Consider the following 23402-nt stretch of genomic DNA (forward strand, 5'->3'; position numbering starts at 1 on the left):
TTTTACAATATTCCATTTTCTGTTCTATAGAGCGGTGCCATAGACACCGGCGGCGGTGGTGGAGGTGGTGACGATACCACGAACGACACGGACGCGGAAAAGGAAATGCTCCTGTCGACGGCCGAATCTTCGGCCTACTCGGCACAGGAGGTTGCTGCCCGGCTACGGGTCGACGTTCGCACTGGGCTGCGATGGTCGGAGGCAAACAGTCGGTCCAAGATCGTCGGCTACAATGAGCTGAACGCACTGGACGACGAGCCACCCTGGATGAAGTATGTGCAGCAGTTCAAAAATCCACTGATCCTTCTACTGCTAGGTAAGGAGACCCAAATGAATTGCAAAAGCAGAAGCGTTTTTAATTATGGTGAATTGTTTTCTTATGCTTTTTAGGTTCCGCTCTCGTGAGTGCCTGTATGCGACAGTTTGATGATGCGATCAGTATTACCATTGCGATCATTATCGTAGTAACGGTCGCCTTCATCCAAGAGTATCGTTCCGAGAAGAGTCTGGAGGAGCTTAAAAAGCTCGTCCCACCGGAATGTCACTGGTGAGGATCTTGAAGGAGAGGAGACTCCTTATACGTATTCTTCATCTAATGCTTTTATTTTTATTTTATCAGCTTACGAGAAGGACGACTAGAAACGTTTCTGGCCAGAAATCTCGTCCCGGGCGATATCGTGTATCTCAACGTAGGCGATCGCGTCCCGGCCGACATACGCATCTTCGAGGCGTTCGATCTGTCGATCGACGAGTCAAGCTTTACCGGCGAAACGGAACCGGCACGCAAAAGTGTCGAGGTAGTGCTGAACGCCAACAATACAAAGAATCATGCCAGCATGAAGAACATCGCCTTCATGGGCACGTTAGTTAGGTGTGGTAATGGAAAGGTACGGTAGCCAAGATCACTCGAAAAATAGCAAAAAGGTTAATGGATTTTTCTTTCACACGCACACCACAACAGGGTATCGTAGTTAGCACGGCCGAAAACAGCGAGTTCGGCGAAGTCTTTAAAATGATGCAAGCCGAGGAAGCGCCAAAAACGCCGATGCAAAAATCGATGGACATTCTCGGCGCCCAGCTAAGCTTCTACTCGTTTTGCATTATCGGTGCGATTATGCTGCTCGGTTGGATACAGGCCAAACCGCTGGTCGAGATGTTTACCATCAGCGTCAGCTTGGCCGTGGCCGCCATTCCGGAAGGTAAGTGGAGCGTGGGAGTTGCTTCTCAGCATCGTAAGTTCTTCTTTTGGTAGCAAACGCAATTCCGTTGAGAATTCTACCACATGCACTCCATTTTGCCCTGTCGCCTGACTAGTTTCGCCCCGTGATAAATGTTCCAAACGTATTACTTTCCTTACGCCTTCGCCAACTAGCGTCAAGGGTAGTAGAGCAGCGCATTTATTATGGTGTCGTTTCTTCCACGAGTTCTCTTTTTCCGGGAATAAATCAAACGGAAAATAGGAAATAGTTTCAACGGTACTGTTGGGAAGTAAAGCCGATGACTCATAAGCTGTTGGTGGTGATGCTTAATGTTGGCAACTGGCCAGATTACGTGGCTAAAATTCGTTTTTCGTTGGAGGCGTCTATAATGGGGAAACAAATTTCCTATTCGGGAATACACGCAAAGGATTCTTATCCTTTTATTACTTATGGTCGTAACCCGTTGAAATAAATTCAAACCATTTTTTATTTAATGAAAATTAATCGCTAATGAATATATGCAATTTATGTATGAATTTTGATTTTTGAATATTTCATTGGTTGATTTTTTAAGATTTCTGTTGAACAACTTTATTCCTCTCTTCTTACGTTCGTAGTAAACATATCCCGCATTCCCTTCATCTTTCAGGTCTCCCGATTGTGGTGACCGTCACGCTTGCCCTCGGAGTCATGCGCATGGCCAAACGGCACTGCATCGTGAAGAAACTGCCAACGGTCGAAACGCTTGGCTGCGTAACCGTCATCTGCTCGGACAAAACCGGTACGATCACAAAGAACGAAATGACGGTCACCGTCATCATAACTTCCGACGGTTATATGGCTGATGTGACTGGCGCCGGATACAACGACAACGGTGAAATACACATCCGAGACTGTAACAGCATGGACAATGCCAAGACCAGCATTAACCAACTGCTAGAAGCGGGCGTTGTCTGCAACAATGCCATCATCCAAAACGATACACTGCTCGGGCAACCGACGGAAGGTGCGCTACTAGCCGCAGCTATGAAGAATGGTCAATATTCGGCCGCTGAAAACTACCTGCGCATTCAGGAGTACCCGTTCAGCTCGGAGCAGAAGATGATGGCGGTAAAGGCGGTGCCAAAGTACGCTAACACGAAGGAGGAACTGTTCTTCGTGAAGGGTGCGATCGAGATGGTGTTGCCCCAGTGCACAAAGTTCTGGTACGGTGGACAGGCGATCGCTTTGAACAAACAGAACGAGGCAGAATTTTTGCAGGAAGCGTACGAGATCGGTCGGAAGGGATTGCGCGTGCTAGCCATCGCACGGGGCACATCGCTGCAGGATCTCGTATATCTGGGACTGGTCGGAATAACTGATCCACCGAGACCGTTGGTACGCGAATCGATCGAAATGCTACGGTCGAGCGGTGTGCTGGTGAAGATGGTTACGGGAGACTCGCAGGAAACGGCCATGGCAATTGGTGAGTGTTTTTGTTTTAGGTTGAATAAGTTAGATTTTCTTTTTTTATTGACATGGAACACGATACATATGGACAAAGGAAAAGGAAGGATAGGGGGGAATAAAGGGTTGGTGCTCGTAATGTTTCGGGCTCTTATCCCAGGAAGTTTTTAAGACCATGCAAATGGGAGAACTTGTTCAATTTGGTCAGATGCAGCTCATGCGCTTGAACTGGTACGGGAACGTGAATCGGTACCTTCACAGGGTATGGTTCGGCCACGGGCAGGTCCTTCACCACTACCTCCTCCACCGGAACTTCCTTGATCACCTTCACAACTTTCACGTGTGGAATCTCCTTAATCACCGGCACTTCACGTATCAGTTCAACCTCACGCACTACCTCCACCGGAACTTCGACACGTCGGTGTACAATCTTCTCAACTGGCACTTCCTTAACGACTTCCACATCACGGTACACGGTAATTTCGTTCACCACCGGTACCTCCTTGACGACTGGCACTTCCTTCACGTGGGTGACAACATGCTCTTCCGGTACCTCCTGTATGTAGGGGACTTTCACTTCTTTGATGGTTGACACACGCTTTTCAATGTGTTGAATCTCCGGCACCGGAATAGGTACCGCTACCGGGACCTCCACCTTCACCAGCTTGGCTTGGGCCACGTTCAGAATCGCCACCGTGGCGAGGAAAAGAACCTAAGGTGGGAGAACGGGAAGGTAAAAATACGAGCTCCGGTTGCTCCGAGCTGAGGTTGACGTACCAGTTTCATGATGTGTGGTTGTGAAGCTATCCTAGCACCTGTTAACCTTGTGGGATGTGTCTTCGGCGGAAGTTAAACTGTTAATACGCTAGAGTATCGTTTGCCATTCGCTTTTATACCTGACCTTTTTCGAAAGCGCTTTTAGGGAAGGGCAAAGGGTGGTTTGCTATCTACGGTTCCAGGGTGTTATATGATCGGTTAGAGAAATGGAATGCAACCCAGCGTCATTACTTAACCGGGATGGTGCACAAACTTTCAACATTGCTCGTCTTGTTTCGCAAACTCTCTCCTAATCATATTTACATTTAGAACCATCTAAAGTAGCAAAATTGTGGCATTTCACTATATTTAACTACATGGCAATGTATTCCTTCCTTCAATCATTATTTGTTTTGTGATGTTTGTTGAGTTGCTTGAAAACTTTGCGAAAAGGTCCCTCCGAGAAGAAGAATCTCATCCAGCAAATCGGGGTAACTGATCAAATTATATAAAGCCATTACCCTGCGAAATGTGCGTCTTCTTTCTTTGGCTCTTTGTTCTCGAGATGCCTGCCATTACGGAGGCGATCCGGACGAGATTCGGTAACAGAATCTTTTGTATGAAGTCCCAAACTCCCAAAGTATGTTAAATGCTATTAGAGTAGTATAACATCAACAACGCCTTCCCGTAGGATTAAATATTAGTTTGTTGCATTAAAGATCATGCAAGTTATCTAATGATTTAACGAAATTTCCTTGGCAATAATCCTCAAGTGACTTCTTTATTTCTTTTTGTTAAACTGTCGGTAGGTAGTGCTGAACGATACAAGATTTTCAGGAATTCATTTTCAGGAAAATAATAAACGAAGAATAAAGTGCTGAAGAACTTTTCAAAAACTGTCCTTTTCTCGAACATTTACATGTAACAAGCATTGTACAGAAATAATGCCAAACCTTTCTGTAGGAGATCGTTCAGTCAGTTACCTGGAACCTTAGTCATAGATCAGCTCTTTCTGGACCGTAGTGGTCAAATGCTACTCTGTTTTCTCTACAGGAAGATTTTAAAGGATCCATCCTCCGTCAGAGATTTGTACAAATTTGTTTTTTGTCAGGGATTGTCACATGGGCGGTAAGGTTTGTTGTCCATATCTGCATTGTTCAGGATACTTCACAGTTTAGACGGTCGCTCTAACCTCTTAAATTAAAGTTTAAAGTAAAGCCACCATGCATTGAAGTTTCGGTTTTCCGCGTCAGAATCTGCTGCATTAGACGGGTCGAATAATGCTGTCACGTAGCAACTCTCTTCTGAAGCTTTTTGTCGATGCAAAGGAAACTATCCAGCTACAATTAATAATCATTAATCAATAAAATATAGTTGCCAGTCCAGGATCTCCAGGGATTCCGGGGTAAAGTTAGGCAGCAGGTTATATTCATGATTGAATGTTCAACATCGGCTTTTCAGAATTTTAAATTATAATTCGATTCGATATTGGTCAATGGAGCGGTCCTCGCGCTAATCGTGTCATGACAGAACCGAGGTTCAAATCCCATCCGGAACGTTCCACCCTTGCGAAGACTGACTATCGTTATTTGTAATACAGTATCACTCGTTGCAACAGTTTTGATAATTTAAATTTAATATATTTATCAGCATCCAATAGATTATTTACAAATGTAATTAATCACACAAAAACCTTACGCAAATTTTAATCGGGTACAATAAATATCTTTATTCAACTTTTATTTCACACCATTAGTGGCGTGTCTTTAATGGTTCACCATTTTTTTGAAAAATCCTACCGGATCAGGCAGATAGCTACCTGCCTGTGGTAGCAAGTTGTGGAACTTCTCCTTAAGCGTCGGTTCCGCCGGTTCAACGACAGCAACAACCGGTGCTACCGGTGCTGGCACAGTGTATGGGACTTGCACCTCTTCTGGTTCGTTGTACGGCACCGGGAAGGGCTTCTTGTTGAACACGTAACGCTTGTACGGCACCTCACGGATCTCTTCCACCTCCTTGATTACCTCGATGTGCTTCTCGACCGGGATGTGCTTGATCTTTTCCACGTGCTTGATCACCTCGTACGGAACTTCTACCTTTTCGATCACCACCTTCTCGATCGGCACTTCGCGAATAACCTCTACCGGACGCTCAACGACGACCTCCTTCGTCACGGGCACATGCTTTACCACCTCGACCTCTTTCTCCACCTCAACGTGCTTCTCCACGGGTACGCGCTTGATGATCGCTTCCGGCACGTGCTTGATGATTTCGCCCTTGGTGCGCTCAATCTTGGGGATGCCGATCGGGACCTTCTTGATGTGGGGCACCGGTACTAGCACCGGTACGTTGATGTCGTGTGTGGCAATCGACGCTTGCAGTAGCGCTCCTAGCGAGCAAAGGACGAGTAACTAAAATCGGTGGGAGGGAGATGATAGAATTAGTGATGAAGTGAGGTTGAAATCGCTCGCAGGAATGTGCTGTGCTTACAAGCTTCATTGTACGTGTTCGGTTCGGAGGGTAGTAAACGATTGATGTGCTACTGTTCACCTGACGTTTGCTTTTATAGAAATGTGGGTTCACCATCCCTAGAGGTAGAATGCGCGAACCAACAACTTTCTCTTCCCTGCTGTGTAACTGGAAAAACAGGCTATGTTGCGGCCCATAGGTGTTCGTTGTATCTTACGCACTCTCAGGTCAAAAATTCGTGCTTTGATTCACTTTAGGCATGTCTTCCGTTCGACCAATCCCAAGCTCTTCAAAAAGGAAAGCCTTTAAACAGAATTGTAGGCCACGGAGGCCCACTTTCTTCCGTACTAGAAGCGATCATTTTAAATATGGCACAGGGACTGCCCTCTAATATCATCAATCGATCTTAATTTGGAACATCCTCGGTTCCTGAGTTCTCGTCCTTTACAAAATGGGTGCTTCGGAATATCTTCTTCTTGAATGAGACTCACAGGGCTGTCGTCAACTTCAAGGAAACGTCCATGTCCCAAAGATGTATCGCAACAAGTGTGCCTAAGACGCATGTCTTGATCTTCGAGGATATCAGCCGTGAGATGATGATGGCCTTTTCCATCTTCTTGGTGATTACTAAGATCCTCAGTAGTAGATATAAGTCTTTTTATCTATGCATGAAGAAGAAAATAGTAAATGTTAACAATAATCTTGCTCTCTCTATTTTTTTTCGCAGCTTCTAAGATCGGACTCGACATTGTGCACATGCAGGCAATGTCCGGACACGACATCGATCAGATGAATGAAATGCAGCTGGAAAAGATCATCAACACGGTCAGCGTGTTCTATCGTGTGACCCCGAAACACAAGCTAGCGATCGTCAAGGCACTCCAACAGAACGGTCACATCGTGGGCATGACGGGCGATGGCGTTAACGATGGTGTGGCGCTAAAGCGTGCCGATATTGGCATTGCGATGGGTAAAAATGGTACCGATGTGTGTAAGGAAGCTGCCGATATGATTCTGGTGGATGATGATTTCCACACGATCATGTAAGTTTTGAGCTAAAAAAAATATGTCCAAGGAGCATGTAATTGAAACGCTCATTTCTTATTTCAGTGCCGCAATTGAGGAAGGCAAAGGTATCTTCTGGAACATCCGGAACTTTGTGCGCTTTCAGCTGAGCACATCGATTGCGGCCCTCTCACTAATCGCACTGTCCACGCTGATGGGCATCTCGAATCCGCTAAATGCGATGCAAATTCTTTGGATTAACATCATCATGGATGGACCACCGGCACAGTCGCTCGGCGTGGAACCGGTCGACCAGGACGTGCTGAAGCAGAAGCCACGCAACGTGAAGCAACCGATGATCTCGAAATCGCTCATCATCAATGTACTGCTGTCGGCCGGCATTATCATACTCGGCACGCTGTGGGTGTTTCAGCGCGAGATGGCGGACGGGACGGGTGTAACGAGCCGTGACACAACCATGACCTTTACCTGCTTCGTGCTGTTCGATATGTGGAATGCGCTCAGCTGTCGATCGCAGACGAAGAGTGTATTTCAGGTACGGTTACGATCAAGTAGTAGAAGAAACAGTACTTGTTTTGTGACTAACTGGACATCGTTTTATCCCTTTAATTGCAGATCGGGCTCTTCACGAATCGGATGTTCCTGCTGGCGGTTGGCTTTTCGTTGCTCGGTCAACTTTTGGTCATCTACTTTCCACCGCTGCAAATGGTTTTCCAAACGGAAGCCCTATCGGCGATGGATCTACTCTTTCTCGTGTCGCTCACGTCGAGCGTGTTCATCGTGTCCGAGCTGAAGAAGTGGTTCGAGCGCACCATGGAGCGACGAATGTACCGCAAGCGTACTGAGCTTGATTTCGTATGACAAACAGCTCCCAAAGATGCTGGAAGATTGCACAAGGACTAAGAAAAAAAACTGTAAACCGACCGAGAGGCGCAGAAGCAGCCGAGGAACAAAAAAAAAAAAAAAAAAAGGCTGCGAAAATGTCGGTTGCGATTTGCGGCTGCTACTACCAACTTCAAACCAACACCACACGCTACCACCGACGACGGCGACGACGACTATCAAGCACGACAACAACAACAGTAAACCGCGTACGATGACGAATTGATGATCGACGATCAAGCTTCGTGTCTAAGGCTATTATTGAGGTGAAGACAAAAAGGGGAAAGGGATGTGTGTTTTGTTAGACAGTTTTATTTGGACTCTTTTTTGAAAAACAAAAACTACCACTACCACTACTACTACTACTACTACTACTACTACTACGTTTGTTGTAAACGAAACACTATTTAACTAACCAATCATGCCATGTAGAGAGTCTCAAATGATCCAAACAAAAAGTTGGAGCGAGTTTTATGTTAATAGTGCTCAACAAACGAAAATGGCTAGAAACTCTACTTCCGGACCACTATTTAGGCCGCTTGCCAGAAAGCATAGTACAGTAAAACGGGAACAAACAGTGGCACTACAACTATGTGACTTGCCGTTGGACACCAGCAGGGAGAGAGAATAACAGACAGTTGCAAAGCGGCACATAATTTCTGTGAAATGCTTTTCTCTACAAATTATGTTTCCAGACACGATTTATCCATGTGTCGTAGAGCTTTTTGACATTTTCCCAGAAAGTTTTTGGATACGTTATGCACATTTTTGAATCATCAAATTCATCATACATTCGCAAAAAAGATTCTGGATTTCGTTGAAATGCGTCTTCAAAAATTAGAACTGATTCAAAACTTTGTGGGAAATCGTACATAATGAACCTCCGGAGATATCCAATAGATGAAGGGACGCTAAGCTATAGAGAATGCACCACTTGTAATTCGTTTTGTAAACTTTAAACCTTTTTATTTTATTTCTTTACACAATTCTTCTTGTGCAAAGCTGTGCAGCATTTTTTTTTTTTATATAAAACAAAAAAAACCTATTGCGCTGCAAACCATGCTCAAACTCAACACAATCTCGCTCGGTATATGTTATAAGTGACATGTTTTAGTGCCTTTCTGTTAGAGCTAGCTTACTCGTGTTTTAGAGCGTTGTTTCCTGCTTTTCTGTAACCGCAACGCTTAAACGCTCCATCATATTTAAAGGGAGGGTTTGCAGTTGATTTCCCACTTTGTCTTAAATTAATGGTTCAAACTTTTTTATTACTATTATGGTGTAACGGAATCGAAGCGACAGGGTAAAGGCTTATCATTCTTCAATTATTTTTAAGTTAAGTATTACTAAGAGAGCGAAGGCCTAGATACGGTACCAATGTAGTAGTAGTCCTAAGTATTTAAAGAAACGGTAAGGTTCAGTTCAGGAAGGAAAAAACAGCCAGAGAAATAGTATAAAAGAGGAAACAGTGAGGTAACAACTATGCCTCTGCAGCTAAACGGTAAACGCTAAACGACGGAGACCACGCTGACCGACGCGCCCTGAAGGCTGTGTATTCAGTGACTATAAAATGGGTACTACGTAGTGAACGAAAACAGACGAAGAAGAAGAAGAAAGAAGAGATAAAAAAACTGTAAGTTGTAAAAAAATTCCTTGTTTACTTTTGTCTTTTTTTATTCAAAAACTATTTTATTTATTATTAAGTTTCCATTTATTTTTAGGTATTTAATTTCTCAGTATTTAAATTTTGGGAAATTTAAATTCTTTTTATGAATTTTCTTTTCTGTCAACCATTGATTTAGTGTTTTCTGCTGTACATATGTTGATGATTCAGTGATCGTTTAAGTAATCATGTGATAAAACAATAATCTAACACACTCTTGCTGATCCCATCGACATGGGCCATTATGGAATGTGGGATATTGACGGGAAGCGCAAACCGAAAACCCCTTACGAATATATACCATTAGCTCTCTGTCTCTGTGTGCTTATAACCTGTTTGTGTAACGATCTATGTGTGACAATCGCCAGGTGGAACAGGAATGCAAAGCCGGGGTTCGGGTCAAAGGCAAAGAGATCCGGCACACCGGCAGACACAAAACTAGGCTCTTCGGCTGCCGGCTCTAATTGTGCGCTTTTGCTTTTCCCACTTAAGGCACTGGTTTTGCAAAGAGAAAGTGTTACCCAAGAGTGTGTGTCGTTATGAGAAAAAGAGAGAAGGGTAGCTTTTTGGTAAGAAATATTTAAAATTCTTTACTGAGCCGTTGCAAAAATTTATTTCATTTTTCATTATTATTTCAGCGTTTTGTTCTTAACTTTATCTGCACCCATTAGAGAGTCCCCGAATTTATTTCAAATTAATCTGTGCAAAACTAAAACCCAAAACACAAAACAAACTAAACGCTTTCAAACTCAAAACAAAAAAAGAAATTTAAACAAATATCAAGCTAGCCACTTACTATAAAAAAAACAACAAAAAAGAGCCATAACAAAACCAAAACAAAAAAAAAACATATTTGAAGTTGATCGGAAGTCGGAACTCTTTTCTAAAATGTGAAGGAACTTGTGAGAAAGCATAGCAGAACCGAAAAGAAGGTAAAAAGCAAAGCAATTCCAGTGATAGATGGGGTGTGTAGCCACCGGAAAACCAACCAACCAAAAACCTCGATCGCGCAGAACAACAGCAACAACATTAAACAGTTGAGCAAGTGAACCAACAAGTCGTTTGCGGATAAAGAAAAAAAAACAATACAAATTGAATGTGCAATATCTTCTAGCATGATATGGGAGCATGAACTAGAAATTGGTGACGAGAAAACCACAACAAAACAAGAACAAAAATGATGAAGTAAGGTAACAACATCGATACTAAAACAAGGAGAGGAGAGAAGGAAGAAGGAGAAAACCTAAAACTGGAGAAATGGTAAAAACAAAACAATTAAACAGTGTTAAAAAGCAGAAGCAATGATAATATAAAGTGAAACAATATTTTAAAAAAAATACATAAAACAGGCACACACTCATTAAATCGTGCACCATACCGACCTGTTCGCGGGGTTTTTACTCCACAAACGGGAAGCTAAACGATCATCATCTAATAGACGCTAACGCTTACCCAAAACATACATTGCTTCAGCATAATTCAGCACTAGAGTGTAGTGTTTGGAAAGGGAAAATTAGAAGTACCGGCCACATTAGGAAGAACAAGGCAATCATGCAAAAACCATGCACCCATTGTGTGTGTGGGTGTGTCATCATCACCATCGCCAACCAACCAACCACCATCATTAAGCACATCATACCATGTCATCTAACGCACGCACTAGAAACAGCAGGCGCACACCACCTGTACGAGCGATTTCGAACGGGCTTTGGAAACATCGACAGGCCTATCGAGGGGAAGAGTTTTAGATAGAATTTGTTTTGGAATTGTCGAATATTGGCACCGACACAACACATCATCCTTCACCACTCACATACACATCACAGGCACGATCACAGAACCAACATTTAAAGCACTCATATATTCGTGTATGCAAAACGATCGTACTCATCACTCGCGACATATCATAAATACGGTACCAAAACCAAAAATGGTAGGCAAAAACAAACATCCTCAAACACATATACATTAAAAAATTTCTGACCTTGATTACTCTATTCGATGTTAGGACTTTTTTTCAAATTTAGATTAGTTTTCCTTCGTATAAAGCATCTGCTAGTATGTGGCTCATTTTGATGAAATAGAAAGTAATAGTAACGTGGAACGCGCGTTCCAGGTCTCTACTCTCGAATTTTTGTAGCCACCTGAGACTGTGCCCAAGCTGAGTGGAATGTTTTAGGTTAAGGGGGAGTATAAGATACTACAGAAAGTATTTTCGTATTTTTTGTGCTTTTTTAAAGTTGAAGTTGGAGGATCCTACACCTTCTGCTCTGGCTCTACAGCTTCTATAATTCTCCTATAAGGCCTGATGGGATTTGATCATCTTAATCATCTTAATCTTGATGGCGGTTTACTATGACGAACCTGCTGCGCTTGTCTATTGTTTAACACTATACATCTGGAGCTAGGAAGACAATTTCAAGAATGGGATCGCTGGAACAACTCCTTTATGAGAAGCGTTTACAGCATGGTCCCAGAAATGATTTCTTCGCATAATTTTGTTTCTGGAAGTATTATTTCTCCCACTTATCACATTTTTTTGGCTCATGTTGATTCAAGATGCAAAAAGGCACGGAACCAAACAAGGGTTCGGTTCTCAAAGCAGGTCGGTGTAAAAAATACGCAAATACTTTCTGCACCTTAACTTAACGGCTCGAAAACCGATAAAATTCAACTATAACGATTAACCTGGAAGGCACTACAGCGCCGGGACAACCAACAGCTCAGCAGTTTCCCCTTATTCGTTATCCTTTGAGTTGAATTCCGTTACAAAAAAAAACCCCATCTTCACCACACATCGTGATAATCAAGTATTTCAGTCTTTTCTTTGTCATATAACGCTAAAATAAGTCATAAAAACCATCAAACAAACGATTATTTAAAATAACCAGCTTACCTTGCTTTTGTAAGTAAGTCAAGCAAGATACAATTGGAATCTTTAAAAAAAACAGCACGAAAATTATCAAAAGAAGGCAAAAAACCATGAAAAAAGCACACGTGCGATAGGAGTAAGATAATAACGTTAAACGCATAACCCTAGCAAAGAGAGAGAGAGAGAAAGAGAGAGAGAGAGAGAGAGAGAGAGAGAGAGTTTAATGAAAAAGCAGAGCAGAACCAGATAACCAGAAACCCCAATCATTGAAAGGAACGGTACACAGCACTATTTAACATGAAGCTAACAATCATGCATATTTATCGAAAGTAAGTAAGTAACACTATTTATGGGATAGCTGGCCGGACGTTTTGCTCCGAACATTCCGAACATAGTACATGCGCCGGAACAAACTTAAACTATGATCTTACACATCTATATGGAAAGCATATTTACTAACATTCGGCTCATTTGGTGAGGAAGTGTAACGTGAGGAAGTGCACAAATATGGACGTTAAAAATTACATTTCTTAGTATGGATCTTTAATTTGAATTAAATGAAACTAAAGTAGCATAAATTACAACACAACTTGATTTTTAGCTCGCTCTTGCGATCCTTCGTCTACTGGGGACACTTGAATGGGGAAACGTATTCATTGGCTGCGGCTGCATGCTGTGTAATAAAAAAAAAAATATTTATTTTGTAAGGAAATAAACGTGAAACCACTTAACCATATTAACATTAAGCTAACGACACGTGAGCCGTTGTAAGCAGTGGCGAAGAAGGAAACACAATTCAAATGAAAAACCAATAACTTTAAGACGCAATAACGGTTTTATGTTGTCTGCGTGGCACCGATCGATGAACCGGCTCCAGAAACTTAATACAATATTTACCGGTAAACATCGATTGTATTTGCCGGATATTACACAATAAAGCCAACAACAAAAAAACTATAAAAACATACAGACACTCACATAAAAACTAGTTCGTGTTACGCTTAAATGTTTGAATGCGACGTCTTATAAAGCAAAAGGAGAAACAGAACAATAGGAAAGACGTTTCCGGATTTCATTGCAAATGCAAAACGGTGAAAGAGCAGTTAAAAATAATTGTATTAAAAACTGGAAGCTGGCAGCGGTACATCTCATAATTTCATGGAAGAAAAACAAACTTTAGAGAAAATGAAAAACTTACATACAGTTAGCAAAACAAAAAAAAAACGATGATGGATTAAAAAGAATTGAAAAAAGGATGAGAAAAGAAAAATTCGAAAGAAGAATGGTGGAGGGATAAAACGATAAATGGATACTGTCAGTGCACAAATCGCACCCTGCGCACACAGTGTTGAAATGGAAATGGAAAGGATGTGAACAACTGCAACAGAACTCAAACTTGATGCAATAAATGGCACGTACCGTATAATATGATATGCGTTTTTCTTTTTGTCTAGAATGCTTATGCTTCGAATGTAGTCATGACAGTATGGGTAATCGCCGAGGGCTCACCGTCAGAGGAGCCTCATCCAAGAGGCCTCATAAACGAAACATTCTCTTAAAAGGAACCAAGAGATCTGGAGTTCACTTGAAGCTTTGCACGTTCAGAATTCTCTGATGCTCTCAGGATTTTTGAAAGATCTCGATATTTGAAAGATGAGAACCACAGAGTAAAAGTTTGATAAGTACCTTCTATCGAATTAGTAAAAGAAAATAATCAATTCAACACTCAACAAATTTGGCCACTGAACGTGTAATTCAAATCCCCAAAGAAACGACACCGAACGAGAACCTCCCCACAATTACATGATTTCCAGCGTCGACCGATACACTATAAACACACCTGCTTCTCCGTATGTCAAATGCATTACCGTTGTATGCAATTCACGGTACTGAAGAAGCCGGGAAAAAAGGTCGAAAAAAAGGTTGTCTGGAAAAGTCTCACACTCCTCCTTTTCTTGGTTGGAAAATCTGTTGCATGTGTTAAGTGTGTACGTCCATTGTTGCCATTCGCATTTTCCTGCTAGAAAGGCAAATTGCAACTGATTGTCGGGGCAGACATTCACACCCCGGAAAGAGAAACAAAGGAAAAGCTCTCCATTTTTTGTGTTTCCAGCTTACCGGGCGCCGCCTACTGCCTGACCAAACAAAGCAAAGGGCGCCTAGTTTGTGAGGTTTCCATTTAGGTAATAGTGCGTAATTAAATTAGTGCCGGCGGAAAGCGGGTGCCAGTTGCGTGAACCGTGAGTGATTGATATTCTTGTTGAAACCGTGCCAACAAGCAGTAGACAAAATGGATGTGTGGCTACCGATGGAATCTAACCCTGAGGTAAGTGCAGAAAGTGGAAAAAAATGAGCATCCTTGGCAATATGTCTGCTTTTGCTTTTCTAGGTGCTGTCCAACTATATGGTAAAGTTGGGCGTATCGCCACTGTGGAGTATCGTTGACATCTATGGCATGGATGATGAGCTGCTCGATATGGTCCCGAAACCGGTCAAATCGTTGATCTTTCTGTTTCCTTGCTCCAAAGCGGTAAGACATTGGGGGAGTCCTTTTTTCTTCACAGCACCTTCTTATTGCCCTTCCTTTTTTCTCCACTCAGCATGAAGAGTACCGTGCCAAGGAAGACGAGGAACTGAAGGCCAAAAACGTCGACCATCCCAAGAGTCTCTTCTTCACCCGTCAGTTCGTACACAATGCGTGCGGTACGATTGCCATCGTTCATGCCATTCTGAACAATCAGGACATAGAACTTGAACCGGGCAGTGTGCTGAAGAAGTACTACGACAGTGCCAAGGACCTATCACCGGACGATCGTGGTGAGCTGTTGAACAAAAATGTGGAGCTAAAAACAACGCACGAAGAGAATGCTCAACAGGGCCAGACGGTCACACCCAACATTAATGATGCGGTGTACCATCACTTTATCGCGTTTGTCGAGGTCGAAGGGACGCTGTACGAGCTGGACGGGAGGAAGAACTTTCCGGTCACACACGGCAAAACAACGCCAGAAACGTTGCTAAAGGATGCGGTTCAGGTTTGCAAAAAGTTTATCGAGCTGGATCCGTCCGAGGTTCGCTTCACTCTGCTGGGGCTCGTACCGACACAGTAGAGGAGCTGTGTGAGTGTGTTCGTAAATCTCGCTTTTTATGCTTTTAATAGCTGAACTGAAATATTGAATCGAGGAAGGGAAGGACCAAAAATGTAGAAGGAGGGAGCTTTTGAATAACATCGGCATATAATAGCAGCGCGCGTTCCTTTGTGAAATATATTAGCAATAAAATCTCATCATGCATGTGCTTTTCATGTACGTCATTGTTTACTAATTTATTTACTTACTACTAATTTTTGACCTAACCCTGCCCCGGACAACCAGAAAAACTAGCCAGGTTTTCAATGTTGAAGCAGGTACGCTATCTACACCAACCACGAAAGAGAAGTTTCGACTTGGACAAGGCAGCGTTCAACCATTTCAGGAACAACTTCAATTTAGGTTTGTTGTGTGTCAGCAACTGGTTTTATTTTCCCGTTGTTACTTTGGATGGAAAATTCGATCGTACAAAATACTCGCCGATGGCCATTGCTACCGAGTTAGGATTTCCGCTCGGAAGGCTCGGCATAACGGACGCATCCGCTACGAACAAATTGCGCACACCGTGCACTCGAAGGTCGACGGATGAAACAACCGAATCCACACCGGACCGCCCCATACGGCACGTACCGACCGGATGATAAATTGTGTGCGTTACGGAACGAACGTAACACTCCCAGTAGGAATCACTGTCGAACGGTAGCATCGAGCAACCGGGGAATGGTTTTGGATTAAACTCTAGGCCTACTTTTCTCGCCGACGGTTGCTGGGTGATTTTTTGCAGCAAACGAATTCCTTTGATGAGAACGATGACATCATCTTTTGATGCAAGATAATTTGGATCGATAACTGGTGCGTCGCAAACATTCGTGCTTTTTAATGCGATTTGTCCTTTGCTCTTTGGATGCAGTAGTATTGGTAAAACCGTAACGGCTGGCTGTCCCATTCGCAGCAACGGTTCATAATAATCGTTCCACACGGAATCTTTTAGGTTTAGAATTTTCCGTAAGTGTACACCACCATCGGAACTAAGACCGGCCGGAAGTACCATAAATTGTAAATCGCTCGTATAATTACTACTACCGTCGAGCGATACAAATCCGACCGCTTCACAGCCACCGAACGAAAGTGACGATTGGTGATGATTGCCGGTGAAGTAGTTAAGTACATTCGCCGGATGCACAAGATCAAATGGATGTAGATTGAGCGAGTTGCTTATTAAAAGCAACTCCGATCCGGTTCCTATGTGATCTTGTAGGTTTTTACCAACCTGTGGCAGATTGACAATTGTTTCAATTCCTAGACTTTCCAACTCCTCCCGTGGCCCAATGCCACTGTGTAGCAACAGTTTAGCCGATCCAATTGTTCCCGCAGTCAAAATGATCCCTTTTCGTGCGCTTACAAGAAACTTTGCTCCTCCTGCACGAGAAACGAGCAAACTTTTAGCGATTCCTTCTTGGGTTATTATTTTTTCCACCAAGCTATTTGTCATTCTTGTGTGCCCTTTCCGATTGGCGGAATGTTCGTATTCGTGTGCCGTTGTCCATCGTCTGCCGTTTCGCGTCGTAAGAAATGGTTGAAAAAATTCATCATCACCAAACCCGAGACTTTTCGCGGCGGTAATAAAAACGCTTCCCAGTTCGGTGGTAAACCCACGCTCCACATTTGTCCACAGATCGTGGTCGAAAAAATCCAAAAAGCGGTCCAAATCCTGGGCTCGTTCAAACCAATCGGTAAAGTCCTTCCTTTTCGGCTTGTAGTGAACCATGTTGTTAAGCATGTGGGTGCCACCGACCGTTTTACCTAGAAATAATCAATATTTAGTAATAAAGAAAGCTTTTTGAAACTGAACCTAGCTTACCCATTGGCCATCGGCTACGATTCTCGTTCAGAGCCCAGCAGGAGTGTGTCTGTGGTTCTGTTACATACTGCCAATCGTACGGTGTTCCGTGTGCTAACGGTAAAAATAGTGGCACATCCATCAACCCGTTCCACTTGGGGCCAGCTTCCACGACAAGCACATCCGCGGAAGGAATACGGCTCGAGATCCAGGAACCAGCTGTTCCGCTTCCAATGATGATATAATCATACTCAGAGGGTACTTTGCTTAGATCATTAAAATATGCCGCGTAGAAAAACAATTTAAATGCACAAGATGCAACGAACACTCCTATCGTATAAAAGCCCACAACTAAATAATAATTAACTAAATTGAATAGCATTTTAATGTACAAAAAAGGAATGAAAACCACCGAAACCGGCAAACAAAACAACCTGTTGTTGGGGGTTTTCAAATATTGTCAACAATGGTTGACATTGCTTTTAAAAGTCATCGAAATTCGCTGTGTCTTTGCGTGTTTAAATATTCCAGAAAAAGTGCAACCCAAAAGGCATATAGATGGTTAAAATTTTTCTCCATTTTCAAATTAGTTTTGTAAAAGAAAATGGAGCAAGAATGTTATTTTTATGATTTTTAAATTTCATCGATTTTTCCGATGCTTTTTTGACAAGCCTTATCTTGAATCCATACACCTTGGTCGTCGGACAATCACATCCCCGTATGCACACACCTTGAAGCCGGCGGTGGTGGCATACCGTCATCGGGGTTTGTGTGTTGCATTCATTATTGTGAAATAGTTTAGCTAGATTAGGTAGAGTTTTGTTATTTTTTAAATTTCCTAACGCAAGTGGCACCAGTATGGGACAGCACGTATCCCGTACCGATTTCGAATGGACGTACACGGAGGAACCGCATGCCAGCCGGCGCAAGCTAATCCTGGAAAAGTATCCCCAAATCAAGAAACTTTTCGGGTACGATCCACAATTCAAATGGGTCGCCAGTGCGATGGTTCTCACCCAGCTAGCGATGCTGTTCGTCGTGAAGGACCAATCGTGGAAGATGGTGTTCCTTCTGGCGTACTGTTTCGGGGGTGTGATTAATCATTCGCTAATGCTGGCGTGCCATGAAATTGCTCACAATCTCGCGTTTGGGCACGCGCGACCAATGGCGAATCGGTTGTTTGGCTTCTTTTGCAACCTTCCGATCGGGTTACCGATGTCGGTATCGTTCAAGAAGTACCATCTGGAGCACCACCGTTATCAGGGTGACGAAGTGATCGACACGGATTTGCCCACGTACCTGGAAGCGAAACTGTTCTGCACAACGGTTGGCAAATTTTTCTGGGTCTGTCTCCAACCGCTGTTCTACATCTTTCGGCCACTGATAGTGAATCCGAAACCACCGCAAAAGCTCGAACTGGTAAACGGGGTCATACAGCTTGCCTTCAACACACTCATCGTGCAGTACTTCGGGTGGAAAGTGATGGTCTATCTGATCGTTGGATCACTACTTGCGATGGGCCTTCATCCGGTGGCGGGACATTTCATCTCCGAGCATTACATGTTTGCGAAAGGGTTCGAAACGTACTCGTACTATGGACCTCTGAACTGGATCACCTTTAATGTGGGGTATCACAACGAACATCACGACTTTCCTGCCGTCCCTGGCCGATTGCTGCCGGAAGTGAAGCGAATTGCGCCCGAATTCTACGACAACATCCCGCAGCACACGTCCTGGACGCGGGTGCTGTACGATTTCATCACCGACCCATCCATCGGACCGTACGCTCGTATCAAGCGTAAAGCACGCGGTCTGGATTCGTAAACCAGATATTACCAGGTGAGTTGTGGCCGGCCAAACCATTCATTATTCCACATCCCGATATCTAGGCGCACGGTGGCCTCCAATAATTGCCCACCTGTGCAGCAGGAGCCTGTGATTGATTGTTCAATCAGTGGCCGGGTGGCACCACATTATCTGTCGCGTTATCGCGCCTTGCCTTCGCCGCTTTTAATGTATCTCCGAGTGGCCGGTGTAGACTTAGCGATGGGCAATGCGATTAGCCTGTTCATAACAAAGCTTGTCACGCGATAGAGACCGAACCGCAAGCAGTCCAAAAAAAAAAAGCCAAAAAGTAGGAAACAAGATAATAGGCCTTAGGCCTGTTAACCTTATCACCAGCACACAAAGCCATGGGAAAAGTTAGGTATCAATGAACGGAACCGATAGGTAGACGAGGGTTTGATTGTGTAAATAGACCCCTGACTCGTGGCACCCAAAATTTATGACTCCTTCCGATGGAGCAATCGTTCAGCGTTTTCATTGTGCTGTCGCATACGATTACGTTTCGCGCATACTAATTAATTTGATTGGACGTCCAGTACCTAGCATAACTGTGTGGTTTTTCGAAGAAATGCAGGTTTATGTCATCAAGCTAATAATGGACGGTTCGATGGATTGAAACGTTTTCTAAATGTCGTACGCGGTGCACGAAGCTGTATGACCTGCCGAGACCTCCGAGCAAATTTTAATTAAAATCATATTTGCTTATGTGTGGTTGCTAGAATATTGGTAACTTGGGCTAATGTCTGGACGAAATTGGACAACAATTTAAAACAATTTTTTTCAAACGAATTATGGCATCAGAGTCGATATTCTTACTGTAGAACCGAGTCCCATCAGAATCACGTCTCTCCGTGCGCAGGGCGCACTAACCAGGTTAAAATCTAGACAAGCGAGCTAAAACTGGCAGGCTAGAAAGTCGTCTAGGGATTGTACAATCAAAGAAGATATAAAGAGTTCTCGTACAAGTGCGTCTGTATTAAAGATCATTCGTATAAATTCAGTTCTTTCTGTGTCAGTTAGTCAATTGGTTGCTACAACGCTTTGGTAGTAGAATGATTGGATAATGTCCCAAGAGTCCTGGATATTTTAAATAAAAACGAGTAAAACCACCAGCAATTGGTGGTCAAAAACAACACTTTAGAGTGATCAGAAGTTGTCCTCTACTCCGTAGCGGACTAAGCCCCTTGAAGGCCATAATCGAAGCGGAATATGGGAAGAAGACAAGGTACAGTTTGGTTGGATCATTCAAATATTAGTACAACGAATGAAAACCCGTGAAAAGCAGACTGATTTATCTTTTTAATTACTCAAAACTGTTCTAACCATCCGTGCATCCGTCTCCAATTGATTGAACATATCTTTTAATCCTCAAATGAAAGTTTGACCGGGGGTTGGCAGGGATCCTAAGCTAGTCTTGCTAGCTTGCATAAAATTGCTCGAGCATTATCTGCACCATCTGATGCCATTCATGAAAATGAAAACCCCATTAAAGGTATTTCATTCTTAAACTCGCCCATCTACCCAAAAGCTTACCGACCCTAAGTCTAGACATCAAAAATGCGCCTAATGCCCTTGAAGCGTCTGATGGTGTTTGAAACCGATTGCTATGATCTTTGAAAAGACATTTTCCACCCTTTATGACTAATTCTCTCTACTCGTGACCACACACATCTAGATATGTGTTGTCACAGTAGGTATAATGATACGTTTTACACTCATGCCCATGTTCCAATGAAAAGGGGAGCTAATTATTTATCCAACGTACCAGGTGCGACACAACAGAGCACAGAGTGAGAGCGGGTCCCCGTGTGCGAGTTGCGGTTCGCCATTATCGGAAAAGTAAACATGAAGCTGAGTTATCGTACAGCGAAGCGTCTGATGCGTCAATGCATGATAAAAAAACACACTTAAAAGTTCGCGTTTTTATGAACCTTCCACAGGGCTATCTCGCGCATTATTTGCGCGGTCACAAAATGTACGCTCAAGCTTGGTGGTCACATTGGCGTACTTTAAACTGCATGTTCGAACTTTAATTTTTCTATAGAAAAGTTCACTTATACTTCTTTTTTTTCTCTCTCTCTCTCTCTTTTGAATCTTTTCATTTTCAGGTCTATAACGAGTATATTATACATTGCGAGACGAGTGCGCGCGAAAATGTGTGTGTGTGTGTGTGTGTGTGTGTGTGTGGGTGTGGGTGTATGTGACGATAGAATAGAATAGAAATTCTCTACAACAAAAAAAGGATCTACCTTTCTGCCATGGGCAGACACAACAAACAACCCAGCAAGATGGACAAATTGATACAAAACCAGTAGCCTAAACAAAACTAAAATCGAAATGGACAGTTTTGCTTATTAAGCATTGATACAATGTTGAGTATACTGCGCGTAGTATTTCTGCTCTGGGTGGCTGCAACATGCACATTACTGCACAGCGTCCCATCAAGTGTGCGTGTGTGAAATGTAAATTTTGGTCAGAAGCAAAGGAAAGTATTTGCAAAAGAAAGAGGTACACACCATCACGGGTTTGCTGTGACGGGCATGCAACAATCGACTAGACTAGTGCATCACTCAGCTGTTAAATACCTCCACTAACGATAATTTTTCGTTTCTTTCAAATTCATTTCAAAGCCTTTTACTGCAAGAGGCACTTTTTTTTTGGTTACAAAAATTACGGGCCGAAGTTTCCGTAAATGGAGAGAACAAGAGAGAGGAACGTCGTTGATGTAAAGCCCGTTTTTGTTTTGCATTAATAGATAAACCAAATAAAACAATGGCACCGTGGCAACATTGGCTAACATTTAAGTGTAAGATACTGTAGGCTTACAAACGCGTTCCTACCATGTTCGTTCATTGCACAGCCTCCACGTGGCTGCTGGCAGTTGAACAGAGATGATTACACACAGTACAGGGAGCACACGTGTTAACGGAAAATTGAGTTTTCCATTGCCTTTTTGTGTTTTTATAAAAACTTATATACATTTTGTGCTTTTCCATTTTGTATGTGTGCGTGTGTGCTTGTGCGTGTTAAAACGCTTCAGTCACACGGCACAGATTCAGTTGAAGCACGCCATTACTTAGAGTTTGAAGAACATTTTTAATACATGTGTACTAAAGAAATGCTGCATGATATGGATGTTGTTGCTTACATGAGAACGGCCAGCGAAACCGTTCATCCTTATTGTACTATATACTGTGTCAATAAATCAATTATAAAAGAAATCATTTAAATATGGCAACCGTAACACTTTACGAAAGAATTTACGAGCGTAGTTTGTTCATTTATTTACAAAAAGCTGAGGGAAGAGATCGCTAAATCATCCTTCCGCCGACGCCTGTGGCCGGTGGGCTGTCCTTATGTGCCTGGCTAGATTTCTTTTCGCATTGTAAACCCGATGGCATGCATTGCATTCGAAGAGTGTGCTGTCCTGGTGAATCGTCATATGCTTCTCCATCTGCGTCCTGTAATGCAGGAAAAATATTAAACATATAAACTAATCCCCTATCGTAAGCCGATCATCACATCTTACTCGTTTTGGAACTCTCGATCACAAATTAAACATTTGTGCTTCTGCTCCTTCGGCATGTGCATCCTTTGCTGGTGAATGCGAAGGTAACACTTGCGGCTGTACATTCGCTTACACACGGTACACGCATACTGTCTCGCAAAATGTATCGTACGGTGCTGTTTAAGGCCCTGTATGCTACTAAACTCGCTGCCACACTGCTCACACCGGTAAATCCGTTCCTGTGTGTGAATGTTCAGATGGGTGTACAGATTCGACCGATAGACGAACGCTTTCTCACAGTACGGGCACTGTTGGGTGCGCTGGTTCGCATGCATTCGACGATGCTCGTCAATGTTGTGCAAATATTTGTCACACAGCGTACAGTGGTACCGTTTCTTCTTTCGCTTTGCTTTACTGCCAGCAGTCGCTTCCACAATATAGTCATCCGATTTCTGCTGTAAATCTTCATCAGAGACCGTTTCCTTGAAGCTGCTAGTTTCTACCGGTGTTTCGATATTATTCGCTTTGCAATTTAAGTACACCTCTCGCGTAATTGGTTCTATTTTGAGGCTGTACAATCGCGTACCGGGACGCTCCATTCTTTGTTGCTTCCCTGTTGTCTATCTTGAAGAATAAAGATTATTTTTCGTAAAAATGGAATAAATTCGTTTAAAATGCCAACTGCACTTATCCAAAACCAAATTTTACGTTTTGCGTGCGGTTTGTTTTGTAAACAAACCAAACTGACAGGTATTTGACAGTTGGTGCGTGCATAGATTCTGTATATCTTGGGCAGGTGGAATTTCAAAA

At 43.0% G+C, this 23402-nt stretch overlaps 8 protein-coding genes across 8 annotated transcripts in view; 3 read left to right on the forward strand and 5 right to left on the reverse strand.

Moving 5' to 3' along the window:
- LOC126567867 (calcium-transporting ATPase type 2C member 1) overlaps positions 1-7821 on the forward strand; it is a 50276-nt gene extending 42455 nt beyond the window's left edge. The window contains exons 2-9 of the mRNA XM_050224190.1: positions 31-316; positions 391-547; positions 620-887; positions 962-1199; positions 1849-2664; positions 6598-6913; positions 6981-7431; positions 7512-7821. Coding sequence (XP_050080147.1) covers positions 106-316; positions 391-547; positions 620-887; positions 962-1199; positions 1849-2664; positions 6598-6913; positions 6981-7431; positions 7512-7757 — 2703 coding nt within the window. The 5' untranslated portion in view covers positions 31-105 and the 3' untranslated portion in view covers positions 7758-7821. The remainder of the gene's footprint in view (positions 1-30; positions 317-390; positions 548-619; positions 888-961; positions 1200-1848; positions 2665-6597; positions 6914-6980; positions 7432-7511) is intronic.
- LOC126568491 (ras-related protein Ral-a) overlaps positions 1-23402 on the reverse strand; it is a 337581-nt gene that overhangs the window by 304871 nt on the left and 9308 nt on the right. The window lies entirely within an intron of this gene.
- LOC126568510 (mantle protein-like) lies at positions 2797-3482 on the reverse strand. Its single transcript, XM_050224999.1, has 2 exons — positions 3423-3482; positions 2797-3357 (listed from the first exon to the last, which is right to left on the reverse strand). Exons 1-2 carry the CDS (start codon positions 3429-3431, stop codon positions 2797-2799), a joined length of 570 nt encoding a protein of 189 aa, XP_050080956.1. The 5' UTR covers positions 3432-3482.
- On the reverse strand, positions 5147-5921 carry LOC126568476 (titin-like). The gene is made up of 2 exons (XM_050224960.1): positions 5892-5921; positions 5147-5812 (listed from the first exon to the last, which is right to left on the reverse strand). Exons 1-2 carry the CDS (start codon positions 5898-5900, stop codon positions 5168-5170), a joined length of 654 nt encoding a protein of 217 aa, XP_050080917.1. The 5' UTR covers positions 5901-5921; the 3' UTR covers positions 5147-5167.
- Positions 14567-15420, forward strand: LOC126568463 (ubiquitin carboxyl-terminal hydrolase). The gene is made up of 3 exons (XM_050224945.1): positions 14567-14636; positions 14700-14840; positions 14911-15420. The coding sequence occupies exons 1-3, from the start codon at positions 14601-14603 to the stop codon at positions 15418-15420; spliced, it is 687 nt and encodes a 228-aa protein (XP_050080902.1). The 5' UTR covers positions 14567-14600.
- LOC126568056 (glucose dehydrogenase [FAD, quinone]-like) lies at positions 15827-17621 on the reverse strand. The gene is made up of 2 exons (XM_050224464.1): positions 17261-17621; positions 15827-17202 (listed from the first exon to the last, which is right to left on the reverse strand). Exons 1-2 carry the CDS (start codon positions 17619-17621, stop codon positions 15827-15829), a joined length of 1737 nt encoding a protein of 578 aa, XP_050080421.1.
- Positions 18009-19079, forward strand: LOC126568367 (sphingolipid delta(4)-desaturase DES1). Its single transcript, XM_050224831.1, has one exon. The coding sequence runs from the start codon at positions 18098-18100 to the stop codon at positions 19061-19063; it is 966 nt and encodes a 321-aa protein (XP_050080788.1). The 5' UTR covers positions 18009-18097; the 3' UTR covers positions 19064-19079.
- LOC126567587 (zinc finger protein 184-like) lies at positions 22401-23191 on the reverse strand. Its single transcript, XM_050223804.1, has 2 exons — positions 22614-23191; positions 22401-22545 (listed from the first exon to the last, which is right to left on the reverse strand). Exons 1-2 carry the CDS (start codon positions 23189-23191, stop codon positions 22401-22403), a joined length of 723 nt encoding a protein of 240 aa, XP_050079761.1.

This window comes from Anopheles maculipalpis, chromosome 2RL, assembly GCF_943734695.1.
Source record: "Anopheles maculipalpis chromosome 2RL, idAnoMacuDA_375_x, whole genome shotgun sequence".
NCBI classification, from domain to species: Eukaryota; Metazoa; Arthropoda; class Insecta; order Diptera; family Culicidae; genus Anopheles; species Anopheles maculipalpis.

Coding starts and splice junctions, on each gene's coding strand:
- LOC126568056 (XM_050224464.1), bottom strand. CDS start 17,621: ATGCTATTCAATTTAGTTAATTATTATTTAGTTGTGGGCTTTTATACG. Junction 17,203..17,260: donor TCGTAGCCGATGGCCAATGG/GTAAGCTAGGTT, acceptor GATTATTTCTAG/GTAAAACGGTCGGTGGCACC.
- LOC126567587 (XM_050223804.1), bottom strand. CDS start 23,191: ATGGAGCGTCCCGGTACGCGATTGTACAGCCTCAAAATAGAACCAATT. Junction 22,546..22,613: donor GATCGAGAGTTCCAAAACGA/GTAAGATGTGAT, acceptor CCTGCATTACAG/GACGCAGATGGAGAAGCATA.
- LOC126568463 (XM_050224945.1), top strand. CDS start 14,601: ATGGATGTGTGGCTACCGATGGAATCTAACCCTGAG. Junction 14,637..14,699: donor CGATGGAATCTAACCCTGAG/GTAAGTGCAGAA, acceptor TTGCTTTTCTAG/GTGCTGTCCAACTATATGGT. Junction 14,841..14,910: donor TGTTTCCTTGCTCCAAAGCG/GTAAGACATTGG, acceptor TTCTCCACTCAG/CATGAAGAGTACCGTGCCAA.
- LOC126568367 (XM_050224831.1), top strand. CDS start 18,098: ATGGGACAGCACGTATCCCGTACCGATTTCGAATGGACGTACACGGAG.